Consider the following 18,512-nt stretch of genomic DNA (forward strand, 5'->3'; position numbering starts at 1 on the left):
GGACACATCACCTTTTCCCAGTTAAAACTGACCCTTTTTTTGCAATGTACCTAGCTGTGGATTTTGGACCCTAGCTCAGTCCGCACCTAGGGAAACCTTGCAAACCTGTACATTTTGGAAAAATAGACACCCAGGGAAATCCAGGGTAAGGTGACTTGTGTGGTTCTTACCAGGTTTATGTTACCCAGAATCCCTTGCAAACCTCAAATTTTGTAAAAAGAAAAAACACATTTTCCTCACATTTCTGTGGTGGAAAGTTCTGGAATTTGCAGGGAGCCACAAACGTCCACCCACTCAGCATTCCCCCAGGTCTCCCGATAAAAAATGGTACCTCCTCTGTGTGGGTAGGCCTAGTGCCCTTGACAACAAACGGCCCAAAATGAAACGTGGACACATCACATTTTTCTACACCAAACTGACCCTTTTTTTGCCATGTGCCAAGCTATGGAGTTTGGACCCTAGTTCAGCTGGCACCTAGGGAAACCTAGCAAACCTGTACATTTTAGAAAACTAGACACCCAGGGGAATCCAGGATGGGGTGCCTTGTGTGTCTCTCACCAGGTTCTGTTACCCAGAATCCCTTGCAAACCTCAAACCTTGTAAAACAAAACATTTTACTCACATTTCTCTGATGGAAAGTTCTGGAATCTGCAGGGAGCCACAATCTTCCACCCACCCAGCATTCCCCCAAGTCTCCTGATAAAAATGGTACCTCACTTGTGTGGGTAGGCCTACTGCCCACGACAAGCAACGGGCCAAAACACAATGTGGACAGATCACATTTTTCCACACAAAACTGACCCTTTATTGCAATGTGCCTAGCTGTGGATTTTAGACCCTAGCTAAGCTAGCTCCTAGGGAAACCTAGCAAACCTGTACATTTTAGAAAACTAGACACCCAGGGGAATCCAGGATGGGGTGCCTTGTGTGTCTCTCACCAGGTTCTGTTACCCAGAATCCCTTGCAGACCTCAAACCTTGTAAAAAAAAACATTTTACTCACATTTCTGTGATGGAAAGTTCTGGAATCTGCAGGGAGCCACAATCTTCCACCCACCCAGCATTCCCCCAAGTCTCCTGATAAAAATGGTACCTCACTTGTGTGGGTAGGCCTACTGCCCACGACAAGCAACGGGCCAAAACACAACGTGGGCAGATCACATTTTTCCACACAAAACTGACCCTTTATTGCAATGTGCCTAGCTGTGGATTTTGGACCCTAGCTAAGCTGGCTCCTAGGGAAACCTAGCAAACCTGTACATTTTAGAAAACTAGACACCCAGGGGAATCCAGGATGGGGTGCCTTGTGTGTCTCTCACCAGGTTCTGTTACCCAGAATCCCTTGCAAACCTCAAACCTTGTAAAAAAAACATTTTACTCACATTTCTGTGATGGAAAGTTCTGGAATCTGCAGGGAGCCACAATCTTCCACCCACCCAGCATTCCCCCAAGTCTTCTGATAAAAATGGTACCTCACTTGTGTGGGTAGGCCTACTGCCCACGACAAGCAACGGGCCAAAACACAGCGTGGACAGATCACATTTTTCCACACAAAACTGACCCTTTATTGCAATGTGCCTAGCTGTGGATTTTGGACCCTAGCTAAGGTGGCTCCTAGGGAAACCTAGCAAACCTGTACATTTTTGAAAACTAGACACCCAGAGAAGTCCAGGATGGGGTGACTTGTGTGGCTCTCACCAGGTTGTGTTACCCAGAATCCCTTGCAAACCTCAAACTTTGTCAAAAGAAAAAAACAAATTTTCCTCACATTTCTGTGATGGAAAGTTCTGGAATCTGCAGGATGCCCCAAACTTTCAAGCACCCAGCATTCCCCCAAATCTCCCAATAAAAATGGTACCTCACTTGTGTGGGTAGGCCTAGTGGGCACGACAGGAAACGGCCCAAAACGCACCATGGACACAACACATTTTTCCAGTGAAAACTGACCCTTTTTTTGCAATGTGCCTAGCTGTGGATTTTGGACCCTAGCTAAATTTGAGGTTTTTCAGAGATTCTGGGTAAGAAAATGTTGGGTGATCCACGCAAGCCACATCTCCCTGGACTCCCCTGAGTATCTAGTTTTCAAAACTGGCTGTGTTTGGTAGATTTTCCTAGATGGCCACTAGAACAGGACCAAAAATGGAGGTGACCCGCTTGCAAAACCAGGTTGTTTTGTGATCGATAAATTTGATGCCTTCAAAATACGTTTTGGGCCCTTCCCTCCTGTCACGAGCCCTTGGCCTTCCCACACAATTGAGGTAGTATTTTTATCGGGAGACTTGGGGGAATGCTTGAGGTTTGCAGGAGATCCACACAAGCAACACCTCCCTGAACTCCCTTGGGTGTCTAGTTTTCAGAACTGTCTGGGTTTGGTAGGTTTTCCTAGATGGCCGCCATCCCTCTTTTATATTATTATTGACATGCCCATTAATGACAGCCCATACCCCGACATAATATATAATTTAAAAAAAAACCTTGGTCCTTAGTGGGCTTTCTGGCCCCCCTGAGGGGTTAGATCAGGGGCTAGTGTCCCCATCTGCCCCCCGGGGGGGCATAAGGACTTCTGTTTTAATTTATTTTGGATGGGGGCATGGTCTTGCCCATTGTGGGCAGCCCCCACCCATCATTTATTAAAAAAAATCCCTGGTGTTTAGTGTACTTTCTTTCCCCCGGGGGCAGATCCGGGGCAATAATCCCTATCTGCCCTCCAGGGTGGGCAGAAAGACTGTCCCTTTTTTGTTTGGGGGGGGCATTGGCATGCCCATTTTGGGAAGCCCCCACTCATTTGTTTTCAAGAAAAAGTACTTCCTGGTGTCTAGTGGGTTTTCTGGCCACTGTGGGGGCATATCAGGGGCTACTGCCCCCCAGGGCGGACAGAAAGACTGAATATGCCCAAAAAATGTTGGGGGGAGCAAAAGCTCTTGCCCAAGCGGCCGCTTCCCCCTCACCGGTGTCTAGTGATAGACCCCTGTTCGGGGCTCGCCCTCCTGCTGCGATCCCCAAGCAGGGATCCACTAGGGAAGGGTGCCATTGGAAAGAGGAGACTCTCTCCTTTCCAACAAGGGGAAGGGGTCCCTGGGCACCCCTTCCCATTTGTGAATGGTTACGGTTACCACCACCTTTGAGGAGTTGATAATTTTTTTTATATTTTGCAAAACATTATACATAATACTGTGATTCTGTATTTGGAAGGGATGCCCTTAACACGTCCCTTCTAAATACCGAATCGCAAATGCGATTTGGTTACATGTCACCGAATCACAATTCGTAATTTGTAGAAATCTAAAAGCCTTTTTGCAGTTGGAAAATTAACTGGGCCTTTTCCGTCCACAAATATGATTTGTACTTATGGCCCTTGATCTTCCCATTCCTCATAATTCCTGTGGCCCTGGCCTTAACTTAGCACTCCCAACACTCACTTTATGTGATACGGTCCTTGTTCACTGCCAGAGCCATACACTTTGAGCCATGCAGAAATCATTGAGGACGGGACAGGCCTGACACACTGCCAGCTGTGCTCTAAAATTACACTCAAAGCTGGAGCCAGACTGTTTTTTTTATCTAACTCATGATGAGAAGCCATTCCTAAGCGGTTCCAGGAACAATTAATTTGGCAATCATAGTTTGTAGAAATGAAGAGGAATGGCATAATTTGATTGGTTATTACCATCCAAGCTGTCCTACCCGCACCACGACATGGTTCAGGCGAGGTGATCACAGTCACAGGACCGTCCCTGGATACCAGCATTATCGCTGAAGCACTGATAGCTGGGCATACTGTCACATCTGTGCAGCATGCTCTTATCCCTCCTTGGCAGTCAGGCAGTGATCTTCACTGAGCAGCCAAGGGCAGAGCATGTAACATTTATGCAGAAGGGTGACTTAGAAAACCTCTACTGCTGTGACTTATCTTTCTAGGCTGCAGACGGTATACCAATGGCCCTGAAATGATTTCATCTCTCTCTGGTCACACTCTTACACTTGCCTACATGTCAAATTCCATAACTTCTGCTCACTATAAGCTTTATCCCTCATCCGCATCCTCGTTCATGCCTTCAATAGCATGACCCTACAGTCAGATATGTCTGGACTTAAGGGAGGGAGCAGGGCAAGATGCATATTAAAAACAAAGAGCACTGCAAAGGGGGAGCACAATCTGGATATTTTGAGTCACTGGGGAATTCCTTAACCTTATAGTTGCGCTCCACCTTTATCCTCATGTTTGGGTACCACTGGCGGCCAGTAATTGTAGAAGGGAGGGGGGCGGATGGGACACATGCAAATATATACACTCACAACCATGCATTCACACACACACACGCTCACACACACACACACATGCACACACACATCAATTTACAACACTAATTATCAAATATTCAAACATACATGCACACAAGCACCAAACATTAATAAATGTTTTTAAAAACCACACTTACCTGCACTGCAGCTCTGCCTCGGAAGTCCCAGGAGGCGTGGGACTGCTGCCTTCCCTCATTGGCTGACCTATGGTCAGCCAATGAGGGAAGGAGGTAGTCCTTACGTCGTCACAGAATGGGATTGGGGTCAGTGAGACTGCTGACCCCACCCCACTCTGTGACGAAGTGTCACTGGTTGACACTCGACCCTGGGCGCTTCAGGGCTTAAAACTGAAGCGCCCAGGTGCGAGGCAATGAGTGATGCTAACCCTCGTCACTTAGGAGGAGGGCCTTAAGGACCCTTGCTGAACTGAGGTGGTCACGCCCACAGGAGTTGCGACTTCTTCAGCCCAGCAAAGTTCAGCTCAGGCAGCCAGGAGCCTGCACATTTAGCGCATGTCTAGCTCCTGGCTGCCTGACCTAAAAATGAACTGTGTCTGTCAAGTCGACCTTTGCTCAGCGTGACAGACACTGTTTGTTAGGGGCAAAAGGTGAGGGGAAATGGCCCCTCAGCCCCAATGGACCGGCCGTGGCTGTTGGGTGCTTGTCATTTTCTTATAATATTTCTGTGGGGGTACTTTATGCCACACACATATCTCTTCAATGTGTTATCTACTTAGAATGGACATTAGAAAGTAACACACCAATCACAATTGTAATGCCATATGCGATTACATGTTATGATCAATTATGTCTTGCACGTAATAGGAAAAGGACAGTCATTTCAAACAATTATTAAGCGCCAAGACATCTGTAATGTGTTTGACTTCCAAACTGCAGATGACTGAATGATGTGTAACTTGCTAGAGCTCAAACAGCGACATCAACAAGGTGCCCCTGCCATTGACGGTGGTAAGAGACAAAGGGCTGTTTCAGAGTTAGGTAGACAGAGTACTCTGTCTACCAAACTAACAGTCCGCCCAACCCACTGAGAGCTGGTGGACTATTATGTGTCTGACTGTGGTGCCCGACACCGAGGGCCTGACAGAGTTGTGGCGCTCGGTCTAGGACTGGGTGGATGAGACTGTGCGCTCTATTAAAAGTGGTCTGGGAGATGTACGTTTTTCTCCTGTTTGGGATGCGAACAGAAAAAACTGAAAAATAACTCCCACGCCCTATGAGGAAACTCCAAGCATGTCAAGGTCATTAATTTTTTTTAGAAAACTAGAAGGTTGGTGACGACTCATCTGAGACATGGTGGCCATTCACCAAACTTTCAGTGCCTTCAGAGAATGGTGGCTCCTTTGAAGAACAGAGATGTTCACAGGGCGGCAGAGATCTCTTAATATCGTGGGCAGTAGACCAGCTGCAAGGCAGAGGCAATGCCTCTGCCACCATGCCGGATGGGGCGCTGACTGTCAAATTATAAACCAGGCGCTAAGTTTCATTGACTCATTTTGCTGACGAAGAAACAACTCATGCAAATTAAATCACAGAAAATAGAAAGCCTCTATCCCACAGAGCTATCCTCATAAAGTAATATTAAAACCAACTGCAAGAAACCAAGCAAAAGTTCTGAAACTCTAAACTGAAATGCGCCCTTTTATTAAAAGGTATGCCTCACTACTTGGTGGGAGATACTCCAAATGTAAAGATGAAGTAAACCCAATGGTTTGAAAAAGCAGTTACAGTATTTGGCTTTCTAATGTGCAACACTTCTGCAACATCATGGAGACGAACAAGGGTACACTGCCAATAACTTTGAAGAAACTAATCCATCAGGGAGTCAGGGAGTCTACTCTTGGTAAGGCCGCCTGATATGCGGGTGCATCACTTTCTGCAGCACATGAGCTGACTGATTAAGGCACATGTTTGATTCTAATTTTCTTTCCTTCTTTCTTTCATGTGTTTCAATTCCGCTGCACTAGTCTGATGCCAGAGTGTCTAAAGGAAGTCATTATCGCGACTAGGCATGGCAGCATGTCAAAGTGCCTGAACGTAGACCCATCGCCATAGACCAAAGCTCGAATTTGTTGTAATTCACTCTACGACATGTCCGAGGGCCCACGTAAGCAGCTCCGCTTTGACAAGTGGCGTGTAAATACCAGATAATGGATGTCAGGTGGCAGTGAGGTATAATGACAAAAGGCTTTCTATGAAATACACTACTTCACATTGGCCCCAATGAGAACGACAAGTGGCATGCACTGCAAAGCTTAACTTGTAAGGAATGACAAGCCAACCTGCTTCATGTTAGAGGAACAAATATCTATATTAAAAAAATGACTAAAATTTCAGGAACAAAAATCCACACTGGCTTTTACATTTAATCCTGACTTCTTGATATTTCTTATAAACCTGATGTTAAGAAACAAGTCTGTTTTTTTCTGAGACGTTTTCACCCACTGACTTGCCAAAAACCCAGCCTGTACCTTCTTCTCAGTGAGGTTCAGCGGGTCCTCTTCCTCCGTGACATCTTCTTGCAGTTCTTTCATCGCATGCGTCACTTCCGCCTTCAAGGCCGAGGCCTCCGGTAGAGCGCTGGAGCTGACCATGTGTCCTACAGGTTCTCTCTCTTCTTTCCCGTGCAGACAAGAACTGAAATCCGCCAAGAGACAGGCATTATTGACACTTTAAAATCAATCTTATTGACTTTATCAGCAAACTAGTGATTGACAGTATGATCAAACGCTGCATGCAGATACCAATGAGCAGCGATTCAGCAGTACATGTAGGAGTGCGATTGGAGCAGGCTTCGCCAGTGAGTAGCTCGTGACCTACTGGCAGCTCTCCAGCTACCTTTAAGTAGCTCCCCAGTGTGCAGCCAGGCCTACTAAATCAGATGCTAGTGCTTCATTAAATTAATATATGCATACCAGAATTGAAAAGTGAGTATAGAAGACGAAAATGTGTGTGTTTTGAGAACTCATCCCTATGTTTGGAGAAAAATGGTTTCATTTCCACAATATATTTAAAGTTGATAATTGAGTGATAAATCGATTGGCACTGGAGAGGCTTATTACTAGTATTGTTTCCTTGGCTGCTGTTATGTACAACCCTTATAAAGGCATTCCAAATTGGCAAAACCTTTCTTATGTTACTGCAGGCAATCCTGGCTGAGGCTCTAAGGGACCACTCACTGCTGGTCAGCCTGCACACAGTGCCCAATAACGTAATCTTTTCTGATATGGGCACAATTATACCACTAATATTATTGTCAGCAGTGGATTATTTTCACTTAATATATGGTGCTGTTTTTACAGAAAATGTTGCTGAACCCTGGATTAGAGCAAGGGGAAGAAGATAATGTAAAGTTCAGAATCGCATAACGTAATACAGGTACCCGGATATCAGAATCAACACATGGTCCACAAATGTCCCCCAACTGTGGAATATTGACACCTGAAACGGACTTTGCGATGTGGCGACTCCTCAAATTACTCGCAACCCGTTGATTGAGCTGGAGTCCCCCACGTCAGCTGATCTTAACCTGCCTCCTGAGCCCGCCAGAGGCAGGTCTTCTAAGGCCTTTGGATGTGACAGACCTCAACCAACAGTGATAGCCTCATGGAATGTTGTGGATCCGGCAAGTAAGCCGGGTAGCCCAGACTGGGCTAATTTAATTGATGGCTATGCAGTCGCCTGTCTGCAAGAGACCTGGCTGAAAGGCCTGGACTTTATGGATGGGTACACTACCTACTTCACACCAGCCATTGCAGGCTCTATGGGCCTGGCTAAGAGGGGGCTTGTTCCTTTAATATCCCTCAGCTTCCCTACCCAGGCACTGTGGTTGCCCTGTGACTCTGTGTACTATTAGATGATTTTGCTCCAGTGCCAATCAACTTGCCTGTTGTTGGTTAATCTGTATAACAATGTGTTTGACACCTTTAATACTGTTTTTGTAGGCTCACTGTCAGAGGATATCAAAAAATGTATTAGCAACATTCAAGGGGATTATGCTGTGATACTACTGGGGGACTTTAATATGAAGATGTGTCAGTTCTCTGCTGCCAGCCTCTGTGGCATGGTGGATGACTCACGGGATCCTCTTACCCACTTTGTTCCCTGCCATTAGAGGGATGCACTCAACATCCTGTTGGCCAAACTTAATTTAATTTTCACTTATGACACCTTAAGTTCAGAACAAGTAGCCGCACTCACGTATGTTGGATGGGGCACCAGGATTCGTATAGATTGCATTCTTTTTTGTCCGACTTTGAGGAAATGAGTGCTGGAAAATAGCCTTGCAGTCTCTCCACTGAGTGACCATAGACTGTTTGCCCTTCCGCTGCACACCTTGTTAAGGCTGCCGCAAACTATCCCGCACCCATTAGGATTTTCTAGGAATCGTGGGGTCGTCAAGAGCTGGGAAAAGATTGATGAAACTGCCTTTCTAACTCAGCTTGTGGTCGCCTCGATATCAGATTTTCTTAACTGTCTACTTGACAACTACAAACAGGGTTGTGGCCGGGAGCTTCGGGAGAGCTTCAATATAATTTGCAGTGCTGCCCATGATCTATTTTTGGTCCCAGTTAGGTCAGGTAACAGACCGCCCATCAAATAGTTTGATCGTGACCGTGCCAAGGAGCACAATGAGCTGCTAGTTGCCCTTAACAGGAACCCCAGAGATCATGAAGTGGTCAGAAATTGCAGGTCCAAATATAAGAGTTCCCTCAGAGCCAGGAAGATTGCCATTAGAGAAGAAGCCTTTTCCTCTGTGCTACACGCAAGTTACGTAAGAAACATGAAGGCATTCTGGGCAGTAGTCAATCATAACTATTTTGAGAAAGCCAATAGCCTTGACATGGACACTGTGATTCCACTGATCTTTGGGTTGCCCACTTTAGAAGCTTTACGAGGGTCCTGCCATGGAGACCTAAGGCCATTCTATTAAAGACCTAGCTGGGCCGTCTTTAGGTTCCCTGTGCATTCTTAGTCATCAGTGTTATCCCTGGCTTGAATTGAGTGAGGTTCTTCTGGCAATAGCTAGCTGCCCGGCTGGCCGTGCTCCAGACTCAGATGGGAAACCTTCAGACATGTTTAAGGCTAATACTCCATTATGGGTCCCCCATCTTGACCAATGTCCTCAATGTAGCCTCAGTGACTAGCCCGTCTAAAGGTTGGTCTCATGCTACTATTTTTCCAATATTTAAAAAGGGCTCGAAAGGCGATCCACAATGCTACCGGACCATATTTTGATAAGCTCACAGCCAAAATTATGGGACGAATCTTGCTTGACCACCTCCAGACATGGGCCAACTAATTAAATGTGATTTCAGAGGTCCAGTCTGGCTTTTGTCTGGATTTATGCACTGTGGAGCAGTACCTCAGTTAATATCTGTTTATAAGTAAATACACTGTGGCTAGAAAGAACAAGCTGTATCTGGCCTTTATGGACCTGACCCCTCCTTTGACTCGTTTAACAGGTCCAAGCTATGGAGCATACTGACTGATATGGGGGTCGACCGGTACACTGTCAATTTCCTTAGAGAGCTTCATAATGAGGTCACTGCCAGTGTGAGATATGCCCCGGGCGGAGAGACAATTTCAGCCTTTAACCTGGCGGGAGGTGTATGTCAGGGCTGTGTTTTGGCCCCATTCTTATTCTCCCTGTATATTAATGGCCTGGAGGAGAATATGCTTGATCTCAGGGCTGAATGCCCCCGCATAGGTGACCATAGGGTTCCCACGTTAATCTATGCCAATGACACTGTCCTAATGGCCAAAACAGCAATCTGCTTACAACGCTTGCTGGACCGCTTTTGCCAGTTCATGTCTAGCTTAGATTTAAGGGTCAATCAGGCTAAGACACATATTATGATCTTTGATGCAACGAAAAAGGACAGCACTGCCTTTCTAGGTAACAGCTCTAGGGTTAGCACTGTGCCTTTGTTTTCATATTTAGGTATCCCCTTTGACAATCACTTCGCATTGGGTCCCCTAAAGACTAGTAGAGCCTTGGTGTTCTCCAAAGCTGGTGAGGCTCTTCTCAACTTTACCCGCAGATTGGGCAACAAGCCAGTCAAGGAACTTGTGGCATCTACAAAGCTAAATGCTGTGCTGTTGCCTCCTATGGGGCTGGGTTGTGGGACATTAATGAATAGCGGAGTCTGAAAGTAATTGAGAATGGTTTTATAAAAAGGTTACTATCTGTCCCCAGAAGCGCCAGCTCATTTATATGCCACTCTGATGTTGGGATTGGGTACATAAATGATTTCATAATGCTGCAACCACTCCTCCTATGGCTTAGAATCTGGTCCAAGACCCGGACGTCTTTCAACAGGGCCGTGCTCGCTGACTGTCTGAAACTGGATTGAGGCCTGACAACTCACTGGATAAGGTATATTTGCGATACCTGCCTAAGTCTGGGATGCAAAGACCTGTTTACTCCCCCTGGTAATACAGCAGTTGCCTGCCTCACTTCCCTGAAGCACACTTTTTTGGCCAGCCGAATAAATGAGAGATTTCGGAGGGTGGTTGATATGCCCACAGTTCAGGCGTATATGCGAATCTGTACAAATACAGGCACTGAAACCTACCTGATCTGGGTGTGTAATCAGCACCATAGATTCTTGTTGGCTAGACTCAGATTATGCACAGTGCACTTTTTGACTGCTTTTCCTCATAAGGCTCTTATTTCCAAAGCCTTCCTGCCCGTCCCTGTGACGATCACTCAGCACAAAGCACGATCCACTTTCTGTGTTTCTGTAAATTTTACACATCCGTGAGGAAACACGACCTGTTACCTTTTTTTAAACAAGTGAGCATTCAATATTGCAAAGCAGCTTTTAATTATTTGCAGACCCTTCTGTCTGTGAAAACCTGCTTTTTAACTACCACTTTCATTCAACGTGCTATAAAGCAGAGGGCGAAGCTGATTACGTAATTGATGTACATTATTTGTTTGTATATATATGGGTCTCTCACTTTTTATGACTATTTGTAATCAATGGTTTTTTACTGCCTTTTAATTGAAATCCACTTGTTGTGGTATCTTACTTGGCGTTTGCTTTTAATATGTATGGTTTATTGCTTTTATACTTTTATGCTCTAGCTAGACCGAATAAAGTTTTCTGACTGACTGACAACGGAAGGGAACTGACCTAGTCGTGCTTTACAGTTTTGCAAAGCATTGTTTTCAATATCACAGATAACAGATGGCGTCTCATTTTTCTCATCATTGCTTGAAATTCTCTGCCTCTCACTTATTGTTCTGTAAATTTTCTGTGGGGGCGGGAAAGAAAAATTATAACTCACCTGCAAATTTTTGACCATGGAAGATGTGAGAAAGCATGATATATATGAAAACTCTCAATCTCGCAAAATGGAAAATGTCCTGTTGCAAAGAAAATTGGGAGTACTTCACAATAAAAGCTGCGTGATATAGAATGGTACACAAATGAATTCTGGGGTTTTATGGCTCTATCCTGAAACAAACAGAAACAAGCATTGGCATAGCCAATAGGTCTCGCCTTTGGGACCTTATAAGTGTTTAGCCATGCAACAGTTGCATAACTAAATACTTATAAGGTCCCAAAAGCGAGACCTATTGGCTATGCAAAGCGGCCGCCGCGAAAGTGATCGCGATCACGATCAAACATCAAAGCGGCCGTGCGGCCACGAAAGTGAAAGTAATCGCGCCAAGCGCGGCGCGCGCGCCCGCGCACATGCACTGTGGCTCTAGGCTGGCCTGGTAGCACTTTTTGGAGCCCTCTCAATAAGTCTCGCCAGACCAGCGCATGCGCTGGGAGGCGAGACCTAAAAAACGAAGGCATGACCAATCTAGCTCGGGTGAGACCATACAGACTGAACAGTTTGGGATTACCAACGCCACTGATAGTACTTGTCAGAGGCAACTGTTGAAGGGTTATTGAGTTTGGAAAAGATCTCCAATGTAGAATGGAATATAACGTCATGCACCTCGGTACAACAATTTGAACAAAAGTGCCTTATATCCTAGAACAACCCTACACGTTATCTTTTCCTCATCGGAGCTTTCCTCACAGGGTGCAGGCCAAATTCACACTAGCTCTTTCATACCTCGACTACTCCAGTCGCCTCTAGATTGGGCCCCTCGTTACCTACACTGCAGGCTTCAATAAATCCGAAATGCAGCTCCCTCACAAATTCTACACTTGCGCCATCACACTGCCCTGACTCGGTGATGCACAAATGATAAATGTTCACAGAAACACAATTTACGCACATTATCAGTTGGGTGTTATATAGTTTTTTAAGTAAATCTGAATGTCTGTGAAAACTTAGTGGCCATTTCAATGGTAGATGTGCGGTCTGTAAATGACAATGTGCTATACGCAATGCTTTCGTTACAATAAAAAAAAAATCACCCCTCCTCTTGTCCATTAAAGGTAGGTGGGTCGCGAACGTTTGTTATTTTAAAAAGTGGGTCGTGGTTTTAGGTGGTTTGGAAGCCAGTGCTGTAATAGAATGTGCACGCTCTACTCAATTTGGCTCTATTACTGTATGTTTTAAGTACTTGGCTCTCATGCGACTAGATTACGCTTCGTTCATGATGAGGGACCCAGGCCCTATTGAAAGTCTATTTCTGTTGGTGAAGTGTGAGGAGGCCGGAGAAGACCCACAGAAGAGGACTAATCAAAAGTAGGAGGGGGCAGAGCTCCATATGTTAGAGACTGAAAGAAATACCCAGTACAGCAGAAGGGTGGTATCTGGTACTCCTGAACAAGGCCGAGATATGGAGAGCTGGTGGCCCACGTACGGTCGTTGAAGCCATGCCGAGTGCCTATTGGAGTGAAGTGAAACATTTGACCTCTGTTACTACTCTGTTGCCAGAACTTTTCTCACCCATGAGCTGTTAAAAAAACCCTTCCTCAAATTAGGCAAAATATGATTTTTTTACATGAAAGCCAGTAATAGGTGAATTTCAGAGCTTTCAATTAGCTTGGAAGTAGTAATCAGGTGAGCTGCAGTCACCTACTTCCACTGTGACTGCAGTCTTTTTTTTTTACAAAAATGAAATACTGCCATGATTCAACAACGCCTGAAATTAAGACTTTAAGATGTAAGTGTGGATTAACTTTGCAATGAGTGTAACAAGGCTGGCAGCCCCTGTCTTGGGGCAATAAACGGATATCGATGATTTCAAGAGCTCCTGCTTCAGACACCATTAAGATGCCACGCTGGAGGAAAGCTGTTAGAAGTAGTAAACAGTTTTCTTCACGAGAATGTATGTTTAATCAAAGAAAGATCTCTGTGACAAAATCTAAACATGGCCTTATCCATGTTTCCACCTCAAGGCGGATTAGACTTCCTCTTATTAAAGTCGGGGACTTCTGATTTGGATTTAACACATTTGATTTCGGTTTTGAACAGCTCTGAACAACATTTCTAACAGTTAGAATGTCTGGAAGGTGCTCGAGTGCTGTGAACTTTAGCTATTTGGTGCTGTAAAAAGTCGTCATTTGGAAACAAGACTTCATTCAGGCAGTTGGTAAAAAATGAAGTTCATTTGCCAGAATTTGCAGCGATCTAAATGTACCTGCGTAGCCACCTGATGACTCTGATAGTGGCTGTGCCCGAGGTGGACAGCTATGGCACGGATCTTGTGTGTCCCAGTATCATATTTCTGGGTCTCACCAACTTCACTATTGTGAGGCACATTGTGGACTTACCACGGACATATAGAGGCCTGGAGCAATCCACTGTTTACCCTTGGTTGGATTTCCTGTCATAATAATTTGCCTACTTCTTATTTGTATCCCGAAAGACACACAATTAATGGACGCAATGCAGAACAAATAAAAACATTCATCCCCAGTGAAGAGATCTGGGTTAAATCCATCATTCTTTTGCTCACCATGCCACCCCAGCTTGTCAATCTTTTTTTTGTCTCTCCTATAGAGCATTATCAATATCTTTAATCTACATATTTTTGCCTCCTTTATGCATCTATATACTTTCAATGTACTTAAGGATCTATATATGTATCACTTTCTTCTAATTTAGCATTTCCAATGCACTACCCTATTTCTCAGCCTATACTTCTCTCAATATATCTTCTAGCCCAACTTTCTGATTCATCTCAAACTTCTTTCTACTACTCTTTCCAATGCACTACCCTATTTCTCACTCTATACATCTATCAATAAATCCTCTTCATCCACTCTCTTATTTATCCCAAACCCTATACCACTACTATGATCCCCAAAATAACCCTTTCTAGACTCTCCCCTACTCTACCCCTCTTGCATCATCTGACACCTCTTTTACTATACCAATCCCCAAAAACAAACCTTTCTAAACTCTTCCCTCTGACTCTTCCCCTCCACAACCCCTTTTTACTCAACCAAAAGCCTCCTCCTACTGCTATGACCTCCAAAAAAAATGTCGAAATCCTTCCCCCATCTATCCCTCCACTATTCTTTTCAATCAAAATAACAGACTAACATGTTCACTTCTCAAAATTCATATTCCACTATACTACTTCACCACTAATCCTTTATGGGTTCCAGAGTAGCGTGCTACTCGCCAATAAAAAGCTTTAACTCCCCATCAGGGTTACAAGCGTTACATAAATGCAAACCTTTTTCCCTTTTCTACCCCACCCCAACCCTTCTCAATCCAAATAACTGACTAACGTATCCACCACTCAAATTACTTTCATATTTCACTATACTAATTCAACACTAATCCTATGGGTTCCAGAGTAGCGTGCTACTCACCAAAAAAGCACTTCAAAACCCCATCAGGGGTAGCAAACTCTATATAAATACAAACCTCCTTCCCTCTTCTATCCTGCCGCCTACCCTTCTCTATCCAAATAACTGAATAACATATCCACCACTCAAATTACTTCATATTTCACTATACTAATTTTCAACACTAATCCTTTATGGGTTCCGAAGTAGCGTGCTACTCGCTTGAAAAGCGCTTCAACACACATCAGGGGTAACAGTTGCTATATGAATGCAAACCTTTCTTCCCCTTCTATCCCTCCGCTATCCTTCTCACTCCAAATAACTGACTAATATCCACCACTCAAATTACTTTCATATTTCACCATACTAATTCACCACTAACCCTTTATGGGTTTCCGGAGTAGCACGCTACGCGCAAAAAAAAAAACGCTTCAACACCCCATCAGGGGTAACTAGCGCTATATAAATACAAACCTTTTTTCCTCTTCTATCCTTCTGAATCCAAATAACTGACTTACCTAGCCACCACTTAAATTAAATTACTTTCATATTTCACTATACTAATTCAACACTAATCCTTTATGGGTCCCTGAATAGCGTGCTACTCGCCGAAAAAGTGCTTTGACGCCTCGTATGGGGTAGTAAGCGCTATATAAATGCAATTCCAAATACAAAATGCAAATTGTTCTTTAGATTGGCTGGCTTCTATGCTTCCACTGCTTGTTTGGGTTAAGCACTCAATGGGAACGTATGTGTTTTCCTTCTGTCTCTCTCGTATTCTTACGTCCCCCCTACACCCTGTATTGCTCTCTGTCACCCATGTACTTGTCTCTGTCCCCTTACATGTTGCGCTCTACCTTGTGTGCTGATCCAGTTGCTTTCTCGACCATGTGCTTCTCCCCTGCACACTCCGCAGTGCTCTCTTTCACATGTTTCCTTCCACAGCGCTCCATGTTGCTCTCCCTGTGTTGTTTACTCCTCCCCACACATTCCCCTTTGTATAGTTTCCTCTATCCAACCCCACTTGTGTTACTTCCTCCCGCAACCTGTGCATTCATGTGCTGTTTTTGATCCCATGTTGCTTCCTACACCCCGCCCAGTGTTGCTTCTGGCCCCGTGTGGCTTTCCGTTACCCACTTTAAAAAAACGCTTTTGCAATGTTTTTGCCTCTATAGTTACCAACTTGGCTCGGTAACCACACAAAAAAAATAGCAGTTGCGTCATTTTGTAGGTGCCTACATATGTGGCGTGCACACCTACAAAATAACGTGCGGCTGGTCCAAAAAGGCCTTTTTTAAAATTCTTTAGCCATGCTGCTCAGCACTGGGGATGGTTCTATTTGAATTGGTGTTCAATGCCAGCTCCTTCCAATTCCACCCTGGAGAAGAGAAGCGGCCTGATCTGCAAGGGCTCAGTCCATCCTCTGAAAGTTTGAAGGGAGAGAGCGCGATGGCAAGATGGAGGCACGCTAGTCCAGAAACCCAGGTGAATATCAGAGGAGCTTGTGGACAGGAAAGCAATGATACAACTATCAATGACACATGAGACATTGACACACAGCGCTGAGATGAGACTGGACAAACCTCTGAATGTGGCACTTTCCATTCAGTAATGTGATGTGCTCTTTACATGACAAGGGTTATTACAACACTGGCCACATCACTAGATAAACCAAAGTTCATAAAGTAAAACACATTTCCTAACATGAAAGTACGAAGCCTCCTCCTGAGTAATATGGAGTATATATGGGGCGACAAGCAACTGATGGGGCTCTGGCCTCCCTTCACGGGAGGTTCCTCCGTGGGGCGGACTAACACATCACAACTAAGGGGACCCCTTCTGTTAAACACAACACATGAACACCGATGTTCTGCTAGGAAGAATTTGACTTCAGTCTGATTGTGTGAGGGTACCGGACATTAACCATGTGATTTTAGCTTTTGTTTCGATCTGTCACGATAAATGGCAAGTTCTCTAAGAAGGTCAGCAATGTATCCACTCGGGCTGTATATCACTATATCTGTTTAATTCGTCTCACAGTTACAACAACCAATGTAAGTCACCTCAGGGCGCCCATTTTAATTAGTCAAATGCATTATTCTAATTAAAATCGCACCATTCATTTTCTAGCTCCAAATAAATGTAAAACCTTGCTCTTTAACGAATCAACTAACAAAATGTTTTGGTCTAGTCGTTTTTGGCTTTTTGGACTCTTAGATTGTGCACTTTCGCTGTGTTTGAAGGCCTGCTGACGTCAGCTCAGCCACAGCATGCACGTACGATGATGCAATCCTGAAAGCAACCAATGCCATGCGAGGAGGAGTACAGAGGTAGATACATAAGGTAAGGGCCCGAGGACAGCTTCACTTACTTGTCTTCTTCAGAGGCTGCAGGGCTCCCCGCTGCCTGCATCTTCTTCCTCTTCGCCTTGTTTTCCTTCAGCACGCTGCTGCCCTTTGGGAACAGGCCCTCCATGAGATCCATGGTGGTCTTCATCCTGGAGTCAGGGTCTAAAACGTCTGCCAGGGACCTATCCCTGCTGACTATCTCCTTTGCCAGCTTCACTGAGTTGATTTCCTCCTGGGTCATTGGCTTCGCCTTACCCTCCATGGTCTTGAAGCTTTCCAAAGAGAGATGACCACTTTCTGGAAGCTGAGTGCGGGCTGTTTCTCCTGAAGTGCTGTTTTGATGTGCCGGGGGAGGCCGCTCGGTGTCCTGGTGTCCTACCGAGGTGGTCAATAAGTGCTGTGGGACATCTACGCATGATGGAAAACTGGTTTGCATCGACGCAGCGCTGGTAAGTGACGTTTCTGAGTTCATGGAACCAGTCCACTTGGCCTCTCCACTGAGCCTGGACAACAGTGGCCTCTCCTGTGCAGTAGTGCTTTCAGTACAATGGCTGTGGAAATAAAGTTTAAGAATTGTCAATTTAAATGTTACCCTATTAAACTGCAATCATCTCTCGAGCTAAAACAGACAGTAAGGAATCAATGCAATGGTTTTTCATTTTTTTTAAATTTCTGTCAAAACAAAGAGCAGTTTTCATGATTTTTCAGAGTAATGCTTGACAACCTGTTTAAAAAAAGATATAAAGACACGTTTATATGAGAATCCCATTTGTATTTGTGAGAACTGCGTTACTGGGTCATTAGGTGCAAAATATATGTGTTTGTTAAAGTTTACCCAGAACTGAGATGCAGTTTGAATCTACAAAATCAAAGCTTTCAATTCTAATGCGACACAGAAATGGAGATTTTAAAGTGCTGCATGAGTAAGTGTCTGATAGACAACTCTTCAATATGGCCCTGGGTACAAATGGACCAGTAAATTCCGACCCATGCGTAAACTTCTGTTTATGCATGGGTCAAACCGGTAGAAATTTAACAGGTGAAAATAGACGGTATTTACCGTAACATACGTGTTTTAGTGCGATAAACACCAAAATCCGGATGTTATTCTCCGTGAACTCGTAATAG

At 44.7% G+C, this 18,512-nt stretch overlaps 1 protein-coding gene across 4 annotated transcripts in view; it reads right to left on the reverse strand.

Moving 5' to 3' along the window:
• Positions 1-18,512, reverse strand: part of SHROOM3 (shroom family member 3) — a 307,144-nt gene that overhangs the window by 43,718 nt on the left and 244,914 nt on the right. For all 4 annotated transcript variants that reach the window (XR_014978051.1, XM_085640966.1, XM_085640968.1 and 1 more), the window contains exons 7-8: positions 17,408-17,935; positions 6,790-6,955 (exon numbers count right to left, since the gene is read on the reverse strand). Coding sequence is in view for 3 of the 4 variants with exons in the window: in XM_085640966.1 (XP_085497092.1) it covers positions 6,790-6,955; positions 17,408-17,935 (694 nt within the window). In the remaining variant the exon portion in view is untranslated. The remainder of the gene's footprint in view (positions 1-6,789; positions 6,956-17,407; positions 17,936-18,512) is intronic.

The sequence above is a fragment of the Triturus cristatus genome, chromosome 2_2, assembly GCF_964204655.1.
Source record: "Triturus cristatus chromosome 2_2, aTriCri1.1, whole genome shotgun sequence".
Lineage (NCBI taxonomy): Eukaryota > Metazoa > Chordata > Amphibia > Caudata > Salamandridae > Triturus > Triturus cristatus.